Raw genomic sequence first — 25,548 nt, forward strand, 5'->3', positions numbered from 1 at the left:
GCACAAAAAAAAAAGAAAATATTCTCAAGAATAAAACATTCACAAACATTTCTAAATTTCTAAATCTAATCTTAATTAAATACGACATCATCTTCGACATACAACACACAAAAAGAAGAAGGAAATCTTCATCTATCCAATTAAATTATCCAAGAAAATTAATAAAAAATGATATTAAATTATAGAATTTCGATCAAATTACGCACGAAAAAAAAAAAATATTCTCAAGAATAAAACATTCACAAACATTTCTAAATTTCTAAATCTAATCTTAATTAAACACAACGTCATCTTCGACAACATACAAAAAGAAGAAGGAAATCTTCATCTATCCAATTAAATTATCCAAAAAAATTAATAAAAAATGATATTAAATTACAGAATTTCGATCAAATTACACACGAAAAAAAAAATATTCTCAAGAATAAAACATTCACAAACATTTCTAAATTTCTAAATTTCTAATCTTAATTAAACACGACGTCATTTTCGACATACAACACACAAAAAGAAGAAGGAAAGATTATTATACCTATCTTCATCTATCCAATTAAATTATCCAAGAAAATTAATAAAAAATGATATTAAATTACGGAATTTCGATCCCCGTATACGGTGATCAAGTTTGAAACTTGAATCAATGAGACTCTGTGGTGGCAAACTAAAGCTCAACACCCTCCTCGCCCCTTCCCCCTTGCTGTATATATAACAAAGGGCAAAATATCGACGACGGGTTGTAACCCGGTGTCACCAGGTGACATCCTTTTCGTAACCCTAATAAATATCCCAGAAACCACCACCATTTTCAACCGCCGCTACCAGCGCTCATTATCGATTAAAGGGGGAGGGGAAAAAGCAAAGGCAACAACCGCTTACAAATTCATCCCGGCATGATGATGCAGCACCGGTTGCCGCATAGATGAACTACGTCTTTTTTGCACACACGGTATATATATATATATATATATATATGTATATATACACACACAGGTGGAGAGGACGCAGCTGAATAATGTCCTGGGACGTTGAGCAGTTGACGTTTGTCGTGGCGGTGCCTAGCGTGCCGTCGTTCCACCTACCAGCCTAACGTAGGCCTTCCCCCCCCTCCATGTTTCCACGTTCCGCTACACCGAAGCCTCGTTTTCCGCCTTCCAACCAACGCTGGGCTCATCCCGAGCGCCCACCAACGCTCATAATTGTCCCCGTCCGAGTTGGCATATCGCGGAAGCAGCCAGGAGGGAGCACGAAAGTGGTTATGCGCATTCCTATCCACTGTGGTGGTGGTGGTAAGTGAGAGGTGAGAGGTGGAGGGTCATCGATAGCGATGGCCTCAACGAGGATGAAAGGAACGCGATGATCAAGAGAGAAAGAAAGAGGTTTGATATTCATAGGAATATGAAGTTCATTTTGCAAAAATGTTTGGTGTAAATTGGGGATAGAATAGAGTTAATAGAGCCTCTTTAAGATCTATGGAGGATTATTGGAGTAAAAATTTTGAGGTGAGAGGTGGAGGGTTCATTGATAGCGATGGCCTCAACGAGGATGAAAGGAACGCGATAATCAAGAGAGAAAGAAAGAGATTTGATATTCATAGGAGTGAGGTTCATTTTGTTTGTTACAAATGGGGTTGAGGATATAGAATAGAGTTAATAGAGCCTCTTAAAGATCTATGGAGGATTATTGGAGTAAAAATTTTGAAGTGAGAGGTGGAGGGTCATTGATAGTGATGGCTCAACGAGGATGAAAGGAACGTGATGATCAAGAAAAGAAAGAAACAAAGAAGTTTGATATTGATAGGAGTGAGGTTCGTTTTGCAAAAATGTTTGGTGTAAGTTGAGGATAGAATAGAGTTAATAGAGCCTCTTTAAGATCTATGGAGGATTATTGGAGTAAAAATTTTGAGGTGAGAGGTGGAGGGTCATTGATAGTGATGGCCTCAACGAGGATGAAAGGAACGCGATGAAAGAAGTTTGATATTGATAGGAGTGAGGTTCGTTTTGCAAAAATGTTTAGTGTAAGTTGGGGATAGAATGGAGTTAATAGAGCCTCTTTAAGATCTATGGAGGATTATTGGAGTACAAATGTTGAGACACAAAGAGATTATATTAAAAAGGTTTGAAAAATTATTGGAGATGACTATTTAAGGAAGTTTGGGGATGTTTATAGAATATTAAAGTTTGAAAAACTTATTTTAAGGAGGAGTTATTTTGGGTGCCAAAATATAAAACTTGTTAAGTTCAAACTTGAGAGATAATTATTAGAGTATTTGAAAGTGAGATTTCAAGGAAGGTTACTAGAGTACCAAGTTTTGGAAACTTGAATTAAGATTCATAAAGGATTACTTTTAGAGCACCAAACTCTAAAAATCTATGTTAAGATTACCAGGCTTTAGTTAAAATCTGAGAAAAGTACCACTTAAAGTACCACCAACTTTGAAAATTTGAATCACTAGAATTCTTACATACTAATGTTAACTGTAAAATTAATGTTAAATTTAATATAAAAAAAAAAGATTTCGCAAAGTATAAATGAAAATCCAAAAATTCGAAAAATAAGAGACAATGTTCTGTGAAAGGATCGCGACATGGGGAAGTTGAATACCCATCGCTAGTAATGAGAGGATAAGGTCGATGGTTTCACAACGGTTGAATACTTGAATATTGATTAAGCATGCACATCGCGATTACTGGAAGCAGTAAAAGCGCTGGGCTGCGTGTCTGCAGATATTTATAAGGAATGTTGGTTTATCCCTGTCTCTTTTTTCGTTCTACAACTAGGAAGAATGTCAAGTTGAAAATGTACAACCAGATCGGGCCACGTTTCGTACAATCAAACTTTCCAGGATTTAACCTTTAGGCTTATTGTTCTGTCGCGATCTGCCCTACTTTCTGGCCTCTTTCGAACGATGAATTTAATATCCTTTGTTGCGTTTCTAGACCTCGCATAGATGACGTATACACTCTATTAGCCGAGAATAATTCTGATCGAGAAATTTGACGAGATTCAACTTTTCCCAACTTGCTAACTTATAGATGACAATTGGTACTAGAAGTTTATATATACTTTGGTTTAATCTGAAATTCGTTAGAATAATATGAAATAGAGGATTGATTTGAGGACAACAGTTGTAAACTGTTGCTTCTTCTAATTCTTTTTTTTTTTTTCCCCATTTCTCTTATCTTTATTCCCCTTAATTTTTTTTTGTTTTCACTTATCAAATGAATACTACTTAGGTGAAAATTTAATTACACAAATGGATGGATAATAGAATGATCCATTTTATATATAAAAATATTTTTATAACTTCGTGATAAAAAATGATCGGCAACTTTATGATTCAATCTAGAATCACTAATTTTTATAACAGACTTGGTGACACGCCATGCTTACAAAAAATTCGCGTTCCAGCATCACGTGACCGACTTCCGTGACCGTTGACATAATCATCCGCCTCTCAACGACGAAAAAAGCGCGGTAAAACAGAGCGGAAGGGGAAAAGCCCTCGAGTTTTGAATATTCAGTAGGTATATTCTGGTAGACTTCCACCTGACCCTTTTTTTCGTGGGAAAAATTGACGTTCCGGCTTGTCTTTCGCGTTGTTTCATGTCTCTTTTTTTTTTTCAACGAACCAGTTATATTACTTATAATTAATTATTGATCAAATAAAAACTCAAATCAAAAGATATTCAAGATGAATCTGATATGTGGTTAGAAATCTCGTCGATTTAACGTATCGATAAAACAGTTTTACACTCTACCGACGAAACGAGTTAAATTATTTATCAATAGAGCAAATCAGTCGATATTTAAGTCTTCGAAGGTAAGTTACACGGTCGGTAAAAACGAGAAGTAGATACCTATATTTTCCCTAAATGATAAGTAACGTGTTTTAATAATGCAATTTAGCAGTCGATTTTGTTTCTTTTTTTTTTAATTTGAAATAACAATCGACTGTTGTAAGTTGGGAATATTTGTCGCGACTTAATAATTAAAAATATCTTATTTATTTTACATACGAAAAATAAAGTTGTATATAATAGAAAAAAATAACTTACCAGGATAGCTGCAGTCATATTCGTCACTTCCATCGTCACATTCTTTTATGAAATTACATCGATGCGATGCGAGTATACACCTAGATACGTCGCAGGCGAATTCTCCAGGACTGCATCCTATAAAATCGATCAATTCATAACTTTCTAATCATCAAAATTATTAACTTTTTTTTGAAAACAAAAAAATACAAAGAATGTGTAATAAAAATGTGTAATAAAAGTTTAATTTTATATACAATTCTATGTACAAAAATGTAATTGTGAGCAAGCATTATGTAATTGTGAGCATCGGATAACCTATACCTGGATGGGGACAACCAACTTCATCATCTCCATCATCGCAGTCCTTGACGCCGTCACATTTCTGTACAGAGCATATGTAACGACTTTCATCGCTGCAACGAACAGTGTCATCGGCGCGACATTTGCTTAATTTTACTCCTTCAACGTCTTCTTCCTTTTTAATTTCCTTAGTTATTTCCTCGTAAAATTCTGTGATATTCTCGCTGACATCTATTGTTTCGATGATTAGGACAGTCGGAAGTAGCGTAATATCGAAGCGAAGATTAGCAGGATGAATATAAATTATAAACATAAAGAAAGAAAATAAATATATATGAAAAGAATATCATGGCAATAATGGAGTTTATGTAGTTGTAAAATTAAAATTGCAAAATTAAAATTGTAAAATTAAAATACGTAATCATTCTATTCTCTTGATAAAAGATTGATAAAATAAAAAGAAGAAAAACATGCAATAAAGTTAATTACAAATGAATATGTAATAATACAAGTCATCAATATGATGTAATATTACACACTATTAGAAATATACAATTGTGTGTATATTTACAAATGTCGGATGATTTGATTTTGAATTTTGATCTACTACTACTTACGTGTCGTCGTTTCAGGACAACCTTCTTCGTCAGAACCATCCTTACAATTAGAAATCCCATCGCATCGCCATTCGACCGGCACGCATGTACCATCTTTACACCTTATCTCGGTCGATTGGTCGCATTCCGGTTCCTCTATCTCTTCTCCAACTAATTGTGTGTGTTTCGTACGTGTATGGGTGTAAATACGGTATCGTCGGATGGATAAAATAATGCAACAAAAAAGAAATGTCAAAAAAGAAAAGATAAACGAAAATTCGATGGAGGAAAATAAAATTTGATCGTAAACACTATCAAAGCAAGAAGTAGTATTTTACATGCAGATCAAGAGTGTGAAAAAAAGGACTGATCGATTCTTCCAAATTCATATACTTCCAAATAATCATCCATCTTATTTTAAAAAGATTCTCCTCCCGTTCCGGATAATCGATTTACAGATGATATAAGAGGAGTTCGAAGTCTTCGAGGAGGAATCGATCATTTCCACGTCACTCGAATAATTTCAACTTGCCTTGAAATACTCTAAACGAGAATTCTTCTGGTCGAACTTGGACGTTGCCCAACGAATGTAAGTGCAGCTGTTGCTCTATGACGTTCCGCACCTCCATCTCATCCGTGAACGTCGAACCGATGTCTAGGGTAACTTGTGACGTGAAGCTGTCGGACGTTGGCCTGAACAGTAAAGAGAAATCGTTATCGTTCCATAAATACTTGCTTGGTTGAATCATTTCGACTCAGCATATCAAGCATATCATTCTCCGTTTTCAAAGAAGACTGGTACTTTTTTTTCAGAATATTATCTTCTAAATGTACATATCATATTGCACTCACGAAATTTTAATAACGTTGGCATGGTGACTTTCATTAGGAATATAACGGTTCAACAACTCTTCCAAAGGTTGAGTTAGATTGCCACTTAGCTCCTTGTACTCTCTGCTGTTCCTATCCACATACTCTCTTCTGAACGGTTCTCCAACTGTCAAGGTTATTCTATAATACTCTGCAAAATTATCGCCAGAAAGTTAGTAAAAGTTCCAATTAGATAAATGACAATGAAATACTAGTCGTCTACTTTTCTCTTCTCTTATTGGTATAAAACTGTGCAATCGCGTATCATCAGCGCTGCCCTCCATTTCTCCAGATCCAGCAAGATCCTCGTCGTCGCTGTTTCCAAAATTTGCTGATTCTCTTCGACCTTCAGCCGCATTTCCAACTTCATTGTCCTAACAACATCAATGATATTTGTTAAATATTAGTATTTATTTGTTGTTGGAATCGAAAATTTAGATTTAGGTTAAATTAGATTATTGAAAACTGACCTCATCAGCTTCCACTTCGAATTCATCTGCAGTATCATGGGCTGATTTTTCCAAATATTCGTCATCGTTGGATTGAACGAGAGGATCGTTGTCCAACTCATTGTCCGCGTTATTTTCTCCAGGTTCTGTTAACATACAGCGATTTCAACGATAATAGTAAAATTTATTGTTAAAGTATGGCACAAATTATTTACCTGAAGGTTCAGTAGAAGTAGATGTAGTTGGATTAAAAAAATCGAACAATCCTCTTCTTAACCTGTGAAGTATGGAGTCTTGTTGGCGTGTCTCAATCAAAGGTATCTCGTCTAAAGATTGCTTGCCATCCTGATCAAATACTAGATCGTCATTCTGCGAAAAAAGAAACTTACATGTTACAAATATCATTTTTCTTAATTTTAGCAAGCATTCATAGAGATGGGCTCAAATAATTTTTTAATTAATGTGACAAATATCATTCTTTAATCTTTAGAGCTGATTATAAATTAGATTTGTTTGAAAAACTAGTACATTAACAATATATAGAATGTCTTGACAAAAATAGATAGAAAATTAAAAAATTGGTAAATAAAAATTAATTAAAATTTATTTAAAAAAGAAACAAAACTACCTTTAATTTCCGACAAAATTAAACTATATTTAACTTAATAAACAAATCTCAATCGAATTTTTGCATATTTTTTAGTATCATCTTTAGAATCATCTTTTCTCCGAACATCCAATATATAAATATATATGAATTACACATCATGAACATCTTTATAAATATTTATAAGATATCTTACGCAAAATGTCTTATGTCAAAGTACCTTTCTAGTTCTTTAAATGTTAAAAGATTAAAAAGAAGACGACATTATGAATAAACATACGAGTTTTAAAGAAAACAACCGTTATAAATGAGAATATTTGGTGCAATCAATATACGTAACGAGTCAAATCTATCGAATATATTTTGAATAACGACTATATCTTGAATATCGACTCTATATCGAGTATCGACTATATCTCGAATATCGACTATATCTCGAATATCGACTATATCTCGTATATCGATGTATCGCGTAGTGTGCTCACGTGCGATTCATAAAGAACCAATTCTCACCTAAACACGCGATATAAATTCAGGATCGGCCGCCCATTCGACCGGCCAAGATTCGACATCGCGGGTCAACGACGTTTCCTTTCCTCAAGGAACAACACGATACACGTATATAGAGCGAGAAAAAAGAAAGAGCATTGGTTGGTCGAGATAAAGTATCGTTACGCGAGAAAACGACTGACGAGCTTATGCAACCCGGCACCCGTGTCGATATTACGACTACGAGGCGAATAACAAACCTAATGTTTCCCACGAATCTATACGTGACAAATCAAACGTCAATGTTCCAATGTATGTAAAATCTCTTTTCTTTGATACTTTTGCATTTGGAAAGATTTCACGTTTTGAGCTATATTGAATGCCTTCGAATGAATCCGAATTCTTTAGATACCTATATTTGAAAAAATCCGATTTTTTTTAAATATTAAATATCTTCAAGTATATTGGAATTCCTTCCTTTTGCATTTGGAAAATTTTTTTTGAATATTAAATGTTTTCGAATGAAATGAATTAGAATTAGAATTAGAATTAGAATTCTTTTCTTTGGATTTTTTTGCATTTAAAAAAAATTAGATTTTTTGGAATATTCTTTGTTCGATCTTTTATCTTTCCAAAATGATTTTTTATTTTTATTGAAAAAAATTTGTAAATATTTCATTTAATGGTTTTTTTTTTCTAAAATATCCTTTAACTTGTATATCTTTTTATATTTCAGTTTTGTGGAATATTTGATTGAGTTGAATTTATAATTTAAAAAATATTGGATATATAAGGAATAAATGTAAGAATAAACCTGAAATATCATTTAATTCAAACAAACTTCAAGAACCCATTATGGTACATCAATGACAATAAAAATCCAATCTACTAAAATCACCAAAATTACTATAGAATCTTACAATCCCTTACTGTTTCCATGTTTAGAAAACGATGACTTGGAATTTATATTTAGGATAAAAACGAGCACTTGAGAGAAAATAAAAGTTACAGAAACATCTGAAGACAATTATCAAGGCAACTCATGCTAGGATTCGAAAAATTGATCGAAAATAAAAAAATTTCATATTTACCTTTAAATTTTCTGAAAGTTATTTTAATTTTCCGAATAATCCGAATTCTAATTCCTTTATACATAAAAAAAATCTAAATCACATAAGATTATATTTAAACATTCGTAACTTTTCAGGCAATAATTTCCAAAAATTAAAATTCATTCCTTAAAAAATTTCTTCAATTCATTTCAAAGATAATATAATTTGTTTTTAATTATCTTACATTTTATCGATTCCCTTAACAAATAACTCACGCACTAACCTCACTGCCATTCTCTTAACATCGTGACGCGACAACACGTGGCATCCGTTTTGTGGCGCCCAATCAGTGTTGAAAAGCATGATCCAGCAAAAACCGGCCATCTGGCGGATCTTGCTAATCGCGATTAATATCTTGGGTGTCGCGTTTCCTTGCGAACGAGATGATGTTTGACCACGTGACCGGAAGCGTATACGCCACTTCCTGCTTATAAACGATATCAAACCGATTTCTAATCGATTTCCAATGCTTCCATTTAGCGCTAAAATGATGATACGCGAAATAATAACGAAACATAAGAAGGAATATTATTTATAAACAGAGAGATTGTCAATGATACGTTTATTTTTTAACGTACGAAAGGAAATGAAACTTTGAGGTTCATTTAAGCAGAATTACCTAGGTTAAGAATTCTATTTCCGCATGCAAAATGGTATACGCGTGGGTAGGAGAATCGACGTAACGTTACGTAACTGGGAACAAAAAACTTCATGGAGGATAATGACACGAATGTCGACTCATTAATTCTCCAGTTAAAATTAGTTTCAAGCTTCGAACGATTTGCAACTGTTTCTGATGAATGAACGGTTTATTTTTATAAATGATTGATGAATAGCTGGTAATATGTAATGAAACGAGAATCGTTTCGATCGATTCTATAGAATTGATAAGACCAAGTAAAGATATATTATTAGTATTATTAGAGATAGATAAGCTACGAGATATTTTATTATCTGCCTTTTGCCAATCACGTATCTGGAACACGTAAGACTTATCCTAGAGGAAATGAACATTTTTTCGTTACGTATTTAACTTTTCTTACAAGGCTGTCGAAATTTATTTAATGGAATTTATGAGATTAATAGATCATGGAAACTTAGATAAGAAGATATCGGGAAATGTTTGTTAATGATCAATGATAATGTGAAATCGTATGTTTAACAATTAAGATTTATTGTTCCCTGTTATCTCGTTGTAATATCAATGGCGAAAAAATTGAATTAAAAGGCTTACTTGTGGTAACTGGAACAATTTTTTCATACAGCTTCTTCAATATTCTTCTTCAAAAATTTTAAATAAACATTTATATTCTTTCGTTTAAATTTGTCGTAAAATTTTGTTTTGAGGTTATATCATTTAACCCTTTTTTTTCTTTTTTAATATGAATAGATATAAATATTTATTTTATACATGTAAATTATAAGAATGAAAAAATAGAATGATTGAGTTTTATCAAGATTTATGAAGATAACTCGTAATCATGTTAAAGATTTTACTACTTACTATAGATACTGATATTAAAGATAAATTTCGTCACTTATGTTATTTGGCTTTTCTTCTTTTTCTTTTTGAAATATTAATCGAAATAAATATCGATTCACTCTATGTAAATAATAAAAATGGAAAAATAAAAAAAGATAAATAGAATTTTGTCAAGATTTGTGAAAGTAACTCGTGGCCATATTAAAAACAATACTGATGTTAAAGAAACTTTGTCAGTTGAGGTTATATTGAGTCATTTACCGCCTTTTTCTTTTTTCGACCAATTAATATCGATATATGTAAAGAGTGAAAAAAGATCTAGTCAAGCTTTGTCAAGATTTCTAAAAAATATAATATAATAATAAATATAATAATAATTTACCATATTAGGAATGGTATTATATGTGAGAAAGAAAAGTGTTTGGACAGAGTATGTAAAATTATCGTACAAATGAAGAGGCAACCTAAGATTTTACGACATATTTGAATCCGTACGATCAATTATAGTTAAATAAATTCAATAATCAAATTAGGACTGATTTCTTTTATTAAACTATTTAATTTAAAGAAGAAAGAAAAGAAAAGAGAAATATGTAAATACCATTTATTTTGAAAAATTTAGTCAAAAAATCAAAGAAAATGAAGTTAGGTCGATTAAGGATCGTTTCCATGAGGGCAAAGAATTAGAAGATGGAGAAGGTAGGAGACAAAACTTTGTTATTCCAGCCAAGTTTTACACGGGATTCCCGAGCTAAGTCCACTCTATGATCCTTTCACGACAACTACGTGCTCATACTTCGACAAAACACCGGGCCCCTCACACTGTCCGAAATCCTTAAAATGCATGGGAAATACGTGTCGGCGCAGTTTAAGTGGCCAATGGGAAATTCGTCCTCGAAACTTCCACTGTGGCAAATATCGAATCCCTTCGATCAACTTGTCAACATCCTTGATCAATTTTCTTGCATTTTACTGTTGTCTTTTAATCAGCTGATCAATTGTGAACATTTTTTATTTATCATAATAAATAATAATGAATACTTATGTATTTTATAATTTAATAATATTAATTTTTATTGTATTAAATAGCAAACAAACATTCTTTATGGTAATAACGATTATGAATATTATTCCTATCTTATTGATAAAAATTTGTTTTATTGAATAAAATAAAAATTCAATTCTAATTTCGTAATAAAATATTCTCAATTATCTACATATTATTCGAAAATAAATCTTTATATATAATATACAAAAATCAATTATAAATTAAACGGTATTACGAAACGAATTTCGAAAAGCATCCAAATTTCAAGATCTCGAGAAAAAAAAATATTAACGCAAAAACAGGTCGATCAACGAGCTATATAAAAGAGAAAAGAGAGAGATAGATACAGATAAACGGGGTCGTTAAACCTGGTGCAAAAATGAGTCCAGACCGATGACTCACCGGAGAACTGGTCCCGAAAAAAATAAGCGAGCGCGTCTGCATATCGTTAAGCCAATCCCGTGCAGTTTGCACGCACGTGTTGATTGCATAACGCGAGAATGTTGATTCAATTCATTACTCGAAATTTTTGACTTTGAAATAGAAATAGTAATATAGATTTTTTGATCTTGATCACTTCTTTTATAAATATATATATAGAAACTGAAAAATAATAGATATTGGAAATTAAATTGGAATTAGATTAATAGAAAAATAATCAAGCGATAATTTTAACCTGAGCTTTTTTTGTGAGGTTAAGTGATGTTGGACAATATTTGATAATTATAAATAATTCGTTCTTTTATGCAAATCTTAATCAAATAATGTAATTTGTTATTTCGAATATGCATTCAGAAATTGAATCTTGAAGTTCTAGGTCTTTTGGTTACTTTTGGACTATTGGATTTTAAATTAAATTTTATTGACTTTTAAAATGTCTTTGATATTTCAGATTTTTTTTACAAATCCTTTTAATCCTTAAATTCCTATATATTCAAATTTATGGATTCTTTGAATTAAAATTTGATCCAAATCCAAATTTTAAAGCACAACTTTCGTTTATACTTATTTACTCTTTCATCTACACTTATTCACTTGATACACTCGTTTCCAAGGGTCTAAACGTAGAAGATACATATTACACATCATACAGAAAAATCCTCTGATCGTCAGGATCACTATGTCCCTTCCAATCACTCTTCCTTCCTTTCAAAAGTCAAGATTCAGCACGTATGGAGGAGAGCAAGAAATCCTCCAATTTAAGGGACTTTCAGGGGCTTCAACTTAACGAAAATTTACGCGCTAGCAAGCTAGATGGCGCTGCAGTCAAGTACACCTTTCTCGAAGGGAGAAGGGCTACAACGCCGATCGTCTTTTGTCTTAAGCCGCTCTATATTAATGTGAAGAACATGCCTCGTCGAAGCAGGTTACCGTGGGAGGATGGCCGTGGACGGTTAGGCGTGGAAAAGAGGGCTGTCAGCACATAGAATACTAAACAGCGGCGAATCTGAGGCTACATAGGTGGCGCTAGTCTTGTTCGACCAAGCCTTTGCATTTTAACTGCCTTTCAAGCTCGAGAAAAGACCTCGTGCAGATCTTTGGCAAACATAATAACTTTGGATAGCTACCCTGTACATGTGTTTGTTGCGAAAAAAACAAAATTATGATTTCTTGAAGGAAAATACATAGTGTCAAATATTGAGGTTAGTAACATTCATAACATAATTAGCCTTTGAATAATATTTGAATCGAATTTCGATTTCTTAAACAAGTTATAAGTTATCAGAGCTATGGAATGATACATCGTGATATTTAGAAATTTATATAAATTTGTATTTTTAAGAGCAGTTGTATTATCACGCATTTAGATTAGATACTCCAATACTACAATAATCACTATACACTATAAATATTAATACTTTTGAAAAGTCAATAGGATCAATTCTAGTTCTTCTTTCAATTCAAGTTTTTGAATATTTACAAATATGAAAATTTTCATTAAGTTGACAAATCTGCATTAGTAAAACAAAATGCAAACTTTAACTAACTGTTATACTGTTATGTTATGTTGTTTTGATCTTTAGAATCGAATTTTCAAGATGTTTTCATATTTTGTTTAATAATCTAATGGTATAATTGTATAATTAAATCCTATTTTTGCAACATTTTCTTATCTTTTCTAATCTTTCTGTTTAAAAAAAAATTCTATTATCAAGAGTAAAAGAATCCTAACCTCAAATTTCTCGTTTGCGATCGAATCAACTTGTGTCATGTGTTGATTCCCATGCTATAAACCGAACAAGAGGACCCCATAAGATTGAAAAAAAGAAACTAGAGATCATCTTATACGAACTTTCATATCTCCTAGAACGTGAAAAAGGCGAATGCTACGGGCAATCCTCTTGGAAGGGTGAAATTGCGGAAATCACACATTTCGACTTTCCGACAGAAACGTTCCGACCCTCGGGCTACGATCACTCACGCGTCGAAAACGTTCGAAAAACTGAACTATACTATCGTGAAAGAATTAAAGAGAATGAAGAAAAAAAGAGAGAGAGAAAAAAAAAATAATAGATACACTGTCGATACAGAATTTCAAACGAGCTTACTTCCTTCATTGACTCTTTCCATTCAACGTGAAGATCAACGTGAAATTAGAGATAATCATTGAATTAATTTCACAAAGAAATGCCGATAAAATAATATTCTTTTTAGGTTAGGTTTAGCTGAAGTTTTTTCGATAGGAAAAAGTTAATGACATAATTTGATTGTTTTAGATAATTATTATACGAAGGTATTTTAATATGTATAGAAATAAATTATAAATGATTTTTAGTTTAATAGCAATATCATATAATATAGTGATATCTTAAAAAAAATAATTACTTTTTAACAATTTAGGAGCAGAAGTATATTACGAGATTTAATACATCAATGGATTTAATATCTATGATCTGAAAAAAAATGTGCTATTGCAAAGTTAAAATTTTAATATTTCTTCACTGGAGTATATCTTTTTGATCTATAAGATATCTATCTAAAAGAACTGAAGAAGAAAAGAAAGAAGAAGAAAATATAAAAAAAAATTATAGCTTTAATGATAATTTCAATACAGGTATATTATTTAACTAACAATACACTTATATTTCATCAATCTAAAGATTCTCTGAAGAAGTCACAATATTATGACAGATTAAAACAAGATCTTTAAAAATATACAAGAATATGAGTATAATTACTTAGGTTATTATTCAAGAGCACTTATCCTCATGAACAATCTAAACATTCTCTGAATAATCAAATAGAATCATCAAGAAATTTGTTACAGAGATCTCTACTCAAAAAAATATTTTTAATGGCAAACATTAATGTGGTTATTTAATCTACCACTCAAGAGCTCACTTATCCTCATCAACAACTTAAAATACTCTTTGAAGAAATTACAAAGATAAAAAAAGAACTGGAATCAAAGATTGAACAAGATCTTTAAAAGTCTATCCAAAAAAATAATTACATCTTGAATGACAAAAAGTTACTAATAAAACTATTTAAGCTACTAGTGAAGAGCTCACTTATCTTCATTAACAGTCTTTTGAGGAGGTTACAATGCCCTGACACAAAGGCAGAACTCGATTCAGAGAGATCGAACAGGATCTCTAAAGTGCTACACAGGTTTGTTTTTACAGCAAACAAGGGAGATAGTGTGCACGCCTTCTAAACATGCCGCTTAACCACAGCTTTATCCACCCTTCTCCTCGCCCCTGGATCTCGGCCACGACTTCCTCCCTCTCCTATTTTCACCCGATGTTCACCCCTCTGGGTGTAACCTGAGGCGGTTCGACAAATTACGAGGCTCACTTAACGGCTCGTGTTCCCTGTCATCGCATTCTGAATCCAGATTCCTTCGTCTTTTATAGTATCCTTGCAACCTTAGGTTCACTATTACAAAACTGTTACGTCAACAAGGTCGTTATTCATTGTCGATAATGTATTCCAACTGAATTTGTATTCTTTATAGAATGAACAGTGTAACACGATCACTTTCGTAATGTGTGAATCAAAATATTTCCTTTCTTTTTTTTTCTTAGGTAATATGATTTCGAAGGTCATTACATAATATTATTGATCAAATATATAAATAAATTATTAATGTGTTCTATAATATTTAAAAATTTTAAAAGTTAAGTTATCACAGAAAATTTTATGAAACGTGAAAAACATGAAATAATTATTATTTTAAAACATGAAATAATTATTATTTTCAATCATCAATCAATATAAGATATCAATAAAGAAATCGATAATCAAAATATTATTCAAGAAATTTTAATTATGGTACGCATATTTGGTATACATTTTATACTTGGTATACTTATTTGGTATACTTTTTTTATTTTCAATATCTTCAATTATAATTCTTCAACTTATACTTCAATTATATCTTCAATTATAAATTCATCTGATAGCGATAATCGTAAATCGACATGATTGAGTAGAAAGTTTCGTATGGCCTTCGAAAAATATGTTAATATTTTTTTTTTCTTTCAGGAGACACAATAATTTTCAAATCTTAAATCGGAATTAATATCGGAGGAAGGCATTGAAGAACGACATCGGATGAAGCAACGATGAGTAAATACCAACGAATTCGGTTGGATGGCTCATTAATTCTCGACGAGAATGGAGGAATCACATACGTGACACGCATGAACACATTTTTCACACTTTTCTCCAAACATCAGGCGGTATTTTGATTCTCGACATTTTTTTGGCACACGATACTCTTTTATAACAATCAAATAAATTGCCACTTTTCTTCTTTTCATATTTAATTCATTGTATAAGTTTATTTTTAAAAAGATCAAATAGATACAATGTATTATTTTTAGAGTCCGTATACACATAAAGATCTGATAAGAATATGAATAGAATGTTAAATGATAATATGATATATAAATATTCAGAGTCTATACCATGACGAATATAAAATATTTATTATTTGCAAATATAATAACTATGATGAATTTTTAATATTTTTCTCAATATCTATTAGTATATTGGAATAAATAAAATAAAATTCATCATAAAATTTCTATATTATTCTACAAACTTCTTTTATAAATTTTCCATAAATAAATCCAAATGAAAATAATTATATCCATCCATACATCAAAAAACATTACAATTTTAATTAGTTACTCATTCTAGTTAGTTCGATCGATTGATAATCAATATTCTGTGAATTTCATTAAAATTATCAAGAATTCTTGTCACCCAATCAATCGATAGAATCTAAAAATAGCAGATAATTCTTAAAGAATTCAAATTAGGAGTAGAGATATCATTTTTTCCTGTTTTTACAGGTGTTTGAGAAAGTGTTTTCTTTGAAAAATTGAAAGAGGCAAACCTTGTCCACTGGAGGCTCTAATAATAAATCTAAGTATCTCCAAGAAAGTTAAATCTTTCAGTTCAATTCTCTGAAAAAATTGATGTGTTAAAAGCTAAAAGATTACCTGTATCGGCCATCGAGAAGAAAAACATGAAGGTCACATGCCAAGAGATCATCCTGATACGATTTACATGAAACGTTATGGATGTTATCTATAACTCATGGTTTTGAACGTCCATTAACCTTAGATGGTGTTTAGAAAAGGTAAAATAAAAATATTAAAAATACAGAATAAAAATAGAATATATACATACAGCAGTTTGATTGCAGTTCACTTCTGCTTGAACAAATCATTAAATTGTTAAATCTATAATGGAAATGAAATTGATTGATCAATTAAAAAGTTTGAAATTTTTTGAATAATTATTTAATTGATTTTAAAAATTCTAAGTTCATTTCTAAAATCTGGTTTATTAATTATTATTTCTATATTTATTTTTTTTTTATATTCATATAATCAAAATATAAAAATCAAAATCTTTTTCCCGTTACAATAAATACAATAAAATACTATTGAAACTATAATCTAAATTTTTCTTATTAAAAAAACTCGCATATTAATCACACCTAATCTAAATCATTTTTTCATAGCGCAATTCACAATTTCATTTTTTTTTTCAGCGCGATATGATGGAAGAGTGATTATGACCTGATTTGGCGGAAAGGGAGGTGTATTTGTTCGTCGAGAGTAAACAATCCGTCTAGAGACCCATTTCCGCTTGATCGAAAATAGTCGCACGGAGAAAGGGTTGCTATGGAAAACCGCAATAATCGATTTTTTTAAGAGAACAACAAGAATAATGAGAGAATATTATGAAAATAAGACGCAATTGGCAAAGATTCTAATTTAAGAGGGACAGGATACAATGAAATCATAGGAAAACCAAAAAACCGCAAACATTTAAAAAGAAAAGTAAAATAATGATGAGGATAATCCACATCCTGTTGATATCGAATTTTGCCTTTATTTCGGTTCAGAGTATCCGTTGGCCAAATTAGGACAATCCTGGATATCAAATATTTGTGACTAAAAGCCGAAAATATTCCGTCCTAAATATTCACAATTGAGGAATCACGTTATCAAAACCGAAAAAAATTAGTTTTCTCTTTTGAAACACGTGGTTAATAAGCCGACCAACCGTCCATGAAGCATATTCTTGGTGAAGTTGAATTCCATTTGCGGAAGTCTGTCGGTTCCGCCACTCTTTTCATATAAAATCAGGCTTTTATTCCATCGAAAGCTGGAGAAAACGAAGAAAAAAGAGAAAGAGAGGGGGGAGGGGGAGAAACGAAGCTGAACTTTCGCTGAAATCCGATAGCAACGTCAAAGACAATGTTTTTCATTCTTGAAACACGCACAATTACATCAGAAATATAATTATAATCGATTGCGTAATCTGATCATCCTCGAGTCGAATGCCAACGCACACATGACTCAAATCGTTTATTTTTGAGCTTCGTTGCGTTTTGATAAGAAAAATGTACAATGATGTTGTTTTGATGTTTCTTCTTAGCAGAATGTAGAGATTTTTATGTGATTAAAGAGTTTTATGTGATTTTTTTACTTGTTAGGATATAAGATTTGTAATAATCAAAATAATAATCAAAAAAGTTTTTTTATATTTAGGATTTTTATAATCCAAAGAAAGAAAATTCTTTCTGAATTTTTAAATGAAAAGAGATTTATCAATTATGTCAAAAGAAGAAGTATCAAGACTTCAAGTTTTATTCATTAATATTTCTACATTCTGTTTATTGAATGGTTCTGATTCTGGTTAAAGATCAAAATTTGAAATATTTATTACACTTTGATTAGATTTGTTAAAAGGATAAAAGATAAAACTGAAAAAATTCTTTCATGAATTCTCATCAATTATAATGAATAAAATACATAAATGTTTTATTGAAAACAATAAAAGAATAAATATCTCTAGATTCATATTTAAAAAATTTCAAGATATACATTTCGAACTTATAATGATTTTTTTTTCTTCATTTTGTTTACTGATTTTGACTAATCAAACGTGAAAATTTGATCTATAAATATAAATATTTATTACATTTTAATTATTTATTTTTTAAATCATTCTTTAAGAATAATGAAACTGAAATCAATTCTTATCAATCACATCAAATAAAAGAGCACTAATTAAAAACAATAAAAAAATAAATATCACCAACCCTATTTCCTACTTCCATTCTAGAGCAATTTATCTTGAGTAAAAATTCAAATATTACGATATTTAATCTCTTAAAGGACCTCTTAAAGGATAAATCGGTTTTGAAATTGTATATCGTAATCAGCCTGAAAGAGCATCTTCATCATGCCCAATTCATGCTTATACTCCATCCCTAGCCATGACGTAAACCATACTTCAGTTTCGTTCAGCCGCGGAAAATAATTTTTGGATCGTGTTTCTAAAACTATTCGGGGATTGAAGAAGCCTCTGTTGCACTTCTATTTAATCTAAAATATATTAATGTTGATACAAAGCGAAATATTTTTGGAAAATTCTACAGGCGAAAACAAAAGTTGGTGTATAAAAATATCGATCGAGTCTTGTTTATCGAGCTATATCGATAAATCGAAATTTATGTTGGAACAAGCGAGATAGAGATAGGATAAGCGAGCAATGTGACAGAGACGAAGTGATCTCGCTTCGATTAATTACAAACTTCAATCGTAACTTTACAAATAAAACTCGATCGATCTATCTATATCGATTTTTCTTTTCCTCTCGATATATAGAATCGATCGTTAACAAGATGGCAACGTGTATATATCGACTTTTACTTTGTTAAATGATTAAGAAGAAAATTCACGAGTCAAATAGATCTTGAGAAAAGAGAAAATGTAAGGAATTGAATTATCTCGGTCTCGATTATGGGTGACGGTCGATTTATCAAAGAAGAAACGATTGATATTCAATATATTCGGTATCTCGAACGAGCAACGTGTATTTCTGGATAATGACTCATACCCGTTTCTCCGCCACGTGCTTTCTCCGTCCCATCGAGTCACGAATAAAAAGGAAGCTGTTCTGCTCTTACTTGTCCCTTGTTGTGTGTACACACAGTGTGCCAAAAGTGAAGTCACCGCTTTATTGGATAACCGATTACCGTGTAAGTTTGAATCACCAAGATAAAAAGAGTTATTCTCATCATTTATTTCGCCTTTATCGATCCTGCATCTATTTCCGATGTGTTGGAATTATCGATGTGTCATCCAGTTGCACGAAATCAGAAAAATTTACACTTTTTTTTGTTTCACGAAAAGGTATACGAGTTAAAGATGAAAATATAAATGAAGAGTGCTGTTGGAAACTGAATTATGAAAGATTGATCGAGAATCTGTAAGTTATTTTTCACCATTTTTAATTATTGTATAGCGCTGTTAGAATTTTACATTACAAATTTAATTCAAAGTTAACAATTTTCACAAATTTTTGAAATCATGTGTTCTTCATTGTTTTTTGCAATTTCGTAGTCCAAATTTGAAATAAAAACTCAGTTTAATAACTGATATACTCGATCATATTGGAAAAAATGGAATTTTTTTCTAACTTCTTAAAATTAAATAGAATCTGGCCTATATTTTATTCCTGTTCTTAATTAAAATATCAAATGAAACTATGCTAATCGATCTTTACTTATTTTTTCACAATATTGCATGCATCGTCATACTTTTATGGTAAACATAAAAAATAGACACGAAAGAATCATCAAATAATTCTATTCGGTTCTTACTTCTACTAGTGTTAATATATCCATGGAATATTTTTAATAGATCTGGAAACAAAAAAAGATACACAAAAAAAAATAAATAGACTATTTATTAAATACAACAAAGATCGAGTTCTATTTCGTTTCATCTAATTCAAAGTATTTATAATTTAAACAAAAACACACATATGCATACATATTTAGTTTTTTTTTCTTTTTTAATTAAAATTATTCCAAATAAAAATAATAATAAAAAAAAGTAATTTCTTCTGAAGAGATTAATAAACAAGTTTCAACTAATTTTTTCGTGTTCGCTTTTTCAGTCGCCTCTCCAAAGGTCAAGTATATATAAATATCCACGTATATATACGATCAATATATCAAGTCGCACATTGTCGCGTGAGAGAGATCTAAATCGATCTTCTGGCGATCCAAAAATTATAGATCTGGCAAAATAAATAAATAAATAAATAAATACAGGAGAAAAGGAGAGCGAAATTTGAACAAGGAGAGATCGAAATCGAAGAGACTCGTTATTGGGGGAGAAGCAGTGGCTTGTCGTCGAGCCGGATGCCGAGGTATAGAGACGAGGATTTGTCGGTCGGATGTTAGACAATGGACTATTAGGGCAGTTTCGCGGTATAAGCTGCTGTGCAGCCTCTCTTGGTTGCGCGGGTGAGCCACGGCTGGACCTGGAGAAAAGAGGGTAGTCGAGAGTGCTTCGCGACACATTCTACCCCCTCCCATTCTTTTTTCTACCTATTTGTACCGTGACTGGTTGGTCTTTGTGAAAGTCGAATTTCTCTCTCTCTCTTTTTTTCTCTCTCTGTGCTCTGAATTTGTTCTGTATACAAGTTTCAACGATGAGGAATCGATGTCCTGTGAGATTGATAAAGTACATATGTATATAAAAAATTTGGGATATAGAGTGGAGCAGAAAGTTGGAAATGGAGAATTGGTGTTTTGGAGAATGGAAATCTGAGAGAATGTTTTTCTAGATTATGAAACTAGGGATATATATACGTGCTTGTTCTTTGAGATATAATTCTCTGAGATGTAATTCTTCTGGTTATTAGATAATTATATAGACATGGAAGAATGAAAGAATTTTTTGGGTTTTCTTAAATTATGAATGAGTGAAATTTTGAATGCATCCATTTTATTAAGGTAATTTTATTTAATTTTGTAATTCTTATTTAATTTTAGATTTGGAATTTGGAAAGATTGAATTGTTTTAGATTATGGAATAGATGAAACTTTGAGAATATGATTTCTTCTCTATAGATTAAAGTATATTATATATTCCAATATCATTATCTACTATATATGAAATATGATAGAATGTAGACTTTGATGATCCAAAGATTTTTGTTTTTTTCTAATAATTAATTATATAGTAATGATAATTCATGGAATGAGTTACTATTATAATTAATTATTGTGAAAAATGTAAAAGAGTGTAGAAGAAATGAAATATTTATACAAATATTTATACATTCAATTGAGTTCATTATTGAGTTCATTATTAAAATTATAAAGATAGATACGTTAAATATGACTGTCATCTGTTATGTCAAATTATTAATATTGCATATAAATATGGAACATTCTCCAAATATTGAATTTATAATTAGAGAAACTTATTTCCATTTGAAATTCAATAAATTTAATAAACACGTATGATAAAGATCATAAACTTTTGTTCAAGAAATCATAAAAAATTCATACGAATATCGTATTCGTGATAGCTAATGTAGAGAGATTTCAATACTTTTATATAATAAATCACGGTAAATTTTTTCGTTAATGTGATCAAAATTGATTAGAATTGACAATAAGACAAGATTTAATAAGTAAAATAATCGTATTATCATCAATAATCAAATTGTTTAAGATCAGAATCTTGAAATGCTTAAAAAAAATTTGATAAATTTCACGCTTGATCATTCTCTTTAAATTTTTTAAATATTTTCAATTCGAATTTGGCAGAATTCTCCGATCATTTATAATAAAACAAATTTGAAAAATATTCAAAATTTTACGATAGTTTTTCGAGTATATAATATTTATGTCCAGTCGAACTGTCTATCTATTACCGATGACTAAAAGATTTCTTCATGCTTCTCGTTAACGGCTAATCGCGTTATACGCTTGTCTGATCCCTCATATACTGAGATGTCTGCTTCAAAATTGTCCCTCCCTTTCTGGCATCTCGTCATCCAGTAATTAAGAGATGCAAACCATAAAAATTATTATAATTGAAGCGCGTCTCCGCACATATATGACTTCAAACATCGAAATGATGCATACCGGGTGTCTCAAATAAATATATACATGAACAAAGGATAAATAATATTCCGTATGCGAAAATGAATTTAAATAAAAACTTTGCTATAAAAAATAGTTGTTCGAAGAATTTTCAAAAATAATTTTCTCGAAAACTATAATACGATGCTTTAATCGTGTCTAATCAAAACAAGTCGTTGATTAAGAATAATACTACCAATTCCTTAAAAAAAACTTTGTAACTCTCTCATAGATAGCCAGATTGAGAACCACTGCTTTAATGAAAAAGAAACATTTTTATTCTTCAACCCTTTACCTACTTGAATCGCCGAGACACCCTATATACCATGTATTCCTGCATACAGAGATCGCGACAGGGTCGTCACGCAAAAGACAAAGAAGGGGCGCACGCGTAAAAGCGATTTACGATCATGTCTGCCGTGGAAAAAATTGTCTGCGACTTTTCTCGGCCAGTCGATCGACCGTAAACTGGTGGATCCTAGGATATCTGTGTTAACGAGAAACGAGAGTTCTCTATTCATTCGTGTAAACATTATAGTGAACCGACAATTGACGTTAATTAAACGGGTGTCTAGAAGAAGGGCATATGGTACAAGTTTATCGAAACGAGTTTCTTCCGTGGAACAAGGGCCATTGTGATGTGCGAATACGTTTTGGCAAAGTTTCTACAATGTTATTCGACAATAACAAAGATCAGGAACAAAGCAAAATTTTAATAGTTGACGTTAAGAATAAAGTTATTTCGATAATTTATCACTCAAAGTATCGAGTAATAATTATTATAGTGCCAAGATTGAACGAAAAACAGATCAATTACAATCAACTAGAATAGCTATAAATAAGTGTTGTTTAAGTTGTTTTTAATAAGATACTTTTTTAAGGTTGGTGGCCAACTTTCAGAAATTATTCAGAAAAATAAAATGAATAGTTAAAATGGAAGTGGAAGAAGGTGGTATGTATTTCAACTTTTATCATATCTCACTTGTTCATTAAAAAAAAAAATTTTATCTTGTGAAAAATTGATATACTAATATCTAAAAATAAATTTTGAATTTTTATAATATCCAATTTTGCATTTGGAAAATTAATTTTAAATTAATTTATTATAAATCATTATTTATTTTTACTTGCTTGGAATATGTAATAATATGAATTTTTACGAAATGGAACGTTCGTCCTTCTAAAGATTTATTCAATTGACGCGTCATCATTGCGAGGGAGAATCAACAATGATCGCGCCATCTACGTTCGTTTCCTTTCACTTCGAGTTCCGACATTTTTGCAAGAATCCTTTGAGCTTTCTGAGTCATCGAAATCTTTACACCGTGTAGAAAATTCGATCCCTTCTGGACCAAGATCAAACGGGTTTCTATCATTTTTTACGTCTTGCGAATCGTGTGATTATTGATCGTAAAGTTGGACTTTATCTATTGTTCGAATAATGAATAATAAACGAAGAAAAAAATTTTGAAAGATTTGTTCGTGAATAAATAACAATTTTGTTTCCAGAGAAATTACAAGGGAATATTTACGATGATTAAAGGAATTTTTGCTTAAGATGTAAATTAAAGTAATTGGTAACATTAGATATAATGCAGAGGTAATTACATTTGATCCGAACATAACCTAAATTTTATCTATTCAATATAATTATATTATACGAAAATAAAAAATCGAGTGATGATTTCGGATTGTTAGTGCTTCAAGCTTTATAATTTATTCATTGCAGGTTTGCTTTATTTTTTTCAGCGCGCTATTTCATTTTTGGTAAAAATAAATTATTTTTTGTCAGAGAACAGAATTAACTTAGCCAAAATCGATTCGTCTAGACTAAATTTTAACTTCGTGGTTATATGGAATGTTATTCCCAACAATTATTTTAAAAATAAGTAAAAGAATTTTAATTTAAAAATTTTTAAAAACACGATAATTAAAATTTCAGTATTAAAAGAATATACAACTGAAAAAAGTAGTACAAGGTGAAATATTAACGCTAGATCCAAACCTAACCTATAACCTTTCATTAATTACAATTTTAAGAATCGCACAATATACATCAAAAAGACAGTACACAAATAATAATAATATTTGAATATTGAATTCAATTTCTTGAAAAACATTTTACTTGAATAAAAGAAAAAATAACAATTGATATATGTTATTATTTGCATTCATATTCAGATTCAATTTTTAAAAAATTGATTCTTTCAAAAAAAAAAGACTTCTCAATAACTCAATAAGACTAAGTATATATATATATATATATATATATATATATATATAAATATATTATTCTAAATAATAATATTTTAAAAATAATTCGACAAAAAGAGAAGATAATTCCAACACGATTATTGAACTTGCTAAATAATCAATGATAGAGCACACGTGCCATGTGTTGCGATCTCGATTAGACCACACAAGCGAGACAAACGATAGAATTGAGCGTAACGAACCATACCAGACACTCGATTACCCTTCGTTCTTGACTTTGAGAACAGTGGCTCGACAATGATCGAGACACGAGTTAGAATGGAGAGCCGACCGGTTTTACTTCCACTTATATCCTTCTATTCTAATTTTGTTAGAAATTTTTATCCATTCCAAGAGAATAATACCTGACATTTGTTTTCAGGTTTCGGTTACAAACCGTTACAATATGTTTATTCCAGTCTCGATCAACGTAAAATTTTATTATCATCGTATGATGTCACGAAGGGCTGACGTAAGATGCGAAACAGTCTTTGCAAATCGTGCCACAGTGACAATATAAATAATATTTTCTTGGATCAAGACCTCTTTTAACTTTTCTTAATAGATCATTGACCACTCACTTGCGAATGCATCCATTTATGCGATTATTAAAAATACAAGAAACAAAGGATAGCAATTCCACGTATGAGAAAGATTAGAAACGTATATGTGTACAGAGTGAGTTACAAAACGTCAATTCAAATTATTAATTGAAAAATTTATAACGATACAAATGGGAATTTTAAGTTTATCTTTTGTAAATAGACCTGTAAATTTTTACACAGATCCAGAATCTAAGAATATATATTTCTCCATCTGTGATTAAAAAATTTAAGAACTCTAAAATTAAATTAAAAAATTCTTCCACAAAAGAAAAGGTAAATA

General features: G+C 30.8%; 2 protein-coding genes and 1 long non-coding RNA gene across 23 annotated transcripts in view; 2 read left to right on the forward strand and 1 right to left on the reverse strand.

The window, feature by feature from the left end:
• The window catches only part of LOC409722 (basement membrane-specific heparan sulfate proteoglycan core protein), a 153,712-nt gene that overhangs the window by 93,888 nt on the left and 34,276 nt on the right, over positions 1-25,548 (reverse strand). For 19 of the 20 annotated variants that reach the window (XM_026442419.1, XM_026442391.1, XM_026442404.1 and 16 more), the window contains exons 2-9: positions 6,468-6,621; positions 6,274-6,398; positions 6,027-6,177; positions 5,786-5,954; positions 5,466-5,626; positions 4,955-5,104; positions 4,359-4,568; positions 4,056-4,172 (exon numbers count right to left, since the gene is read on the reverse strand). In XM_026442419.1, the coding sequence (XP_026298204.1) occupies positions 4,056-4,172; positions 4,359-4,568; positions 4,955-5,104; positions 5,466-5,626; positions 5,786-5,954; positions 6,027-6,177; positions 6,274-6,398; positions 6,468-6,621 (1,237 nt within the window). The remainder of the gene's footprint in view (positions 1-4,055; positions 4,173-4,358; positions 4,569-4,954; positions 5,105-5,465; positions 5,627-5,785; positions 5,955-6,026; positions 6,178-6,273; positions 6,399-6,467; positions 6,622-25,548) is intronic. The other variant, XM_026442399.1, reaches the window with a different exon arrangement.
• LOC113218951 lies at positions 18,410-20,566 on the forward strand. Of its 2 annotated transcripts, XR_003305206.1 has the most exons (3): positions 18,410-19,503; positions 19,658-19,733; positions 20,427-20,566. XR_003305206.1 is itself a non-coding variant. In XM_026442420.1 (2 exons), the coding sequence occupies exons 1-2, from the start codon at positions 19,351-19,353 to the stop codon at positions 20,515-20,517; spliced, it is 474 nt and encodes a 157-aa protein (XP_026298205.1). In that variant the 5' UTR covers positions 18,410-19,350; the 3' UTR covers positions 20,518-20,566. The 2 variants fall into 2 exon arrangements, 1 of the variants encoding a protein (XP_026298205.1); XM_026442420.1 differs by having other exon boundaries at positions 18,410-19,733.
• Positions 25,351-25,548, forward strand: part of LOC100577444 — a 32,474-nt gene continuing 32,276 nt past the window's right edge. Inside the window, exon 1 of the long non-coding RNA XR_003305208.1 lies at positions 25,351-25,541. This is a non-coding gene — a long non-coding RNA (uncharacterized LOC100577444). The remainder of the gene's footprint in view (positions 25,542-25,548) is intronic.

Source organism: Apis mellifera, linkage group LG8 (assembly GCF_003254395.2).
Source record: "Apis mellifera strain DH4 linkage group LG8, Amel_HAv3.1, whole genome shotgun sequence".
NCBI classification, from domain to species: Eukaryota; Metazoa; Arthropoda; class Insecta; order Hymenoptera; family Apidae; genus Apis; species Apis mellifera.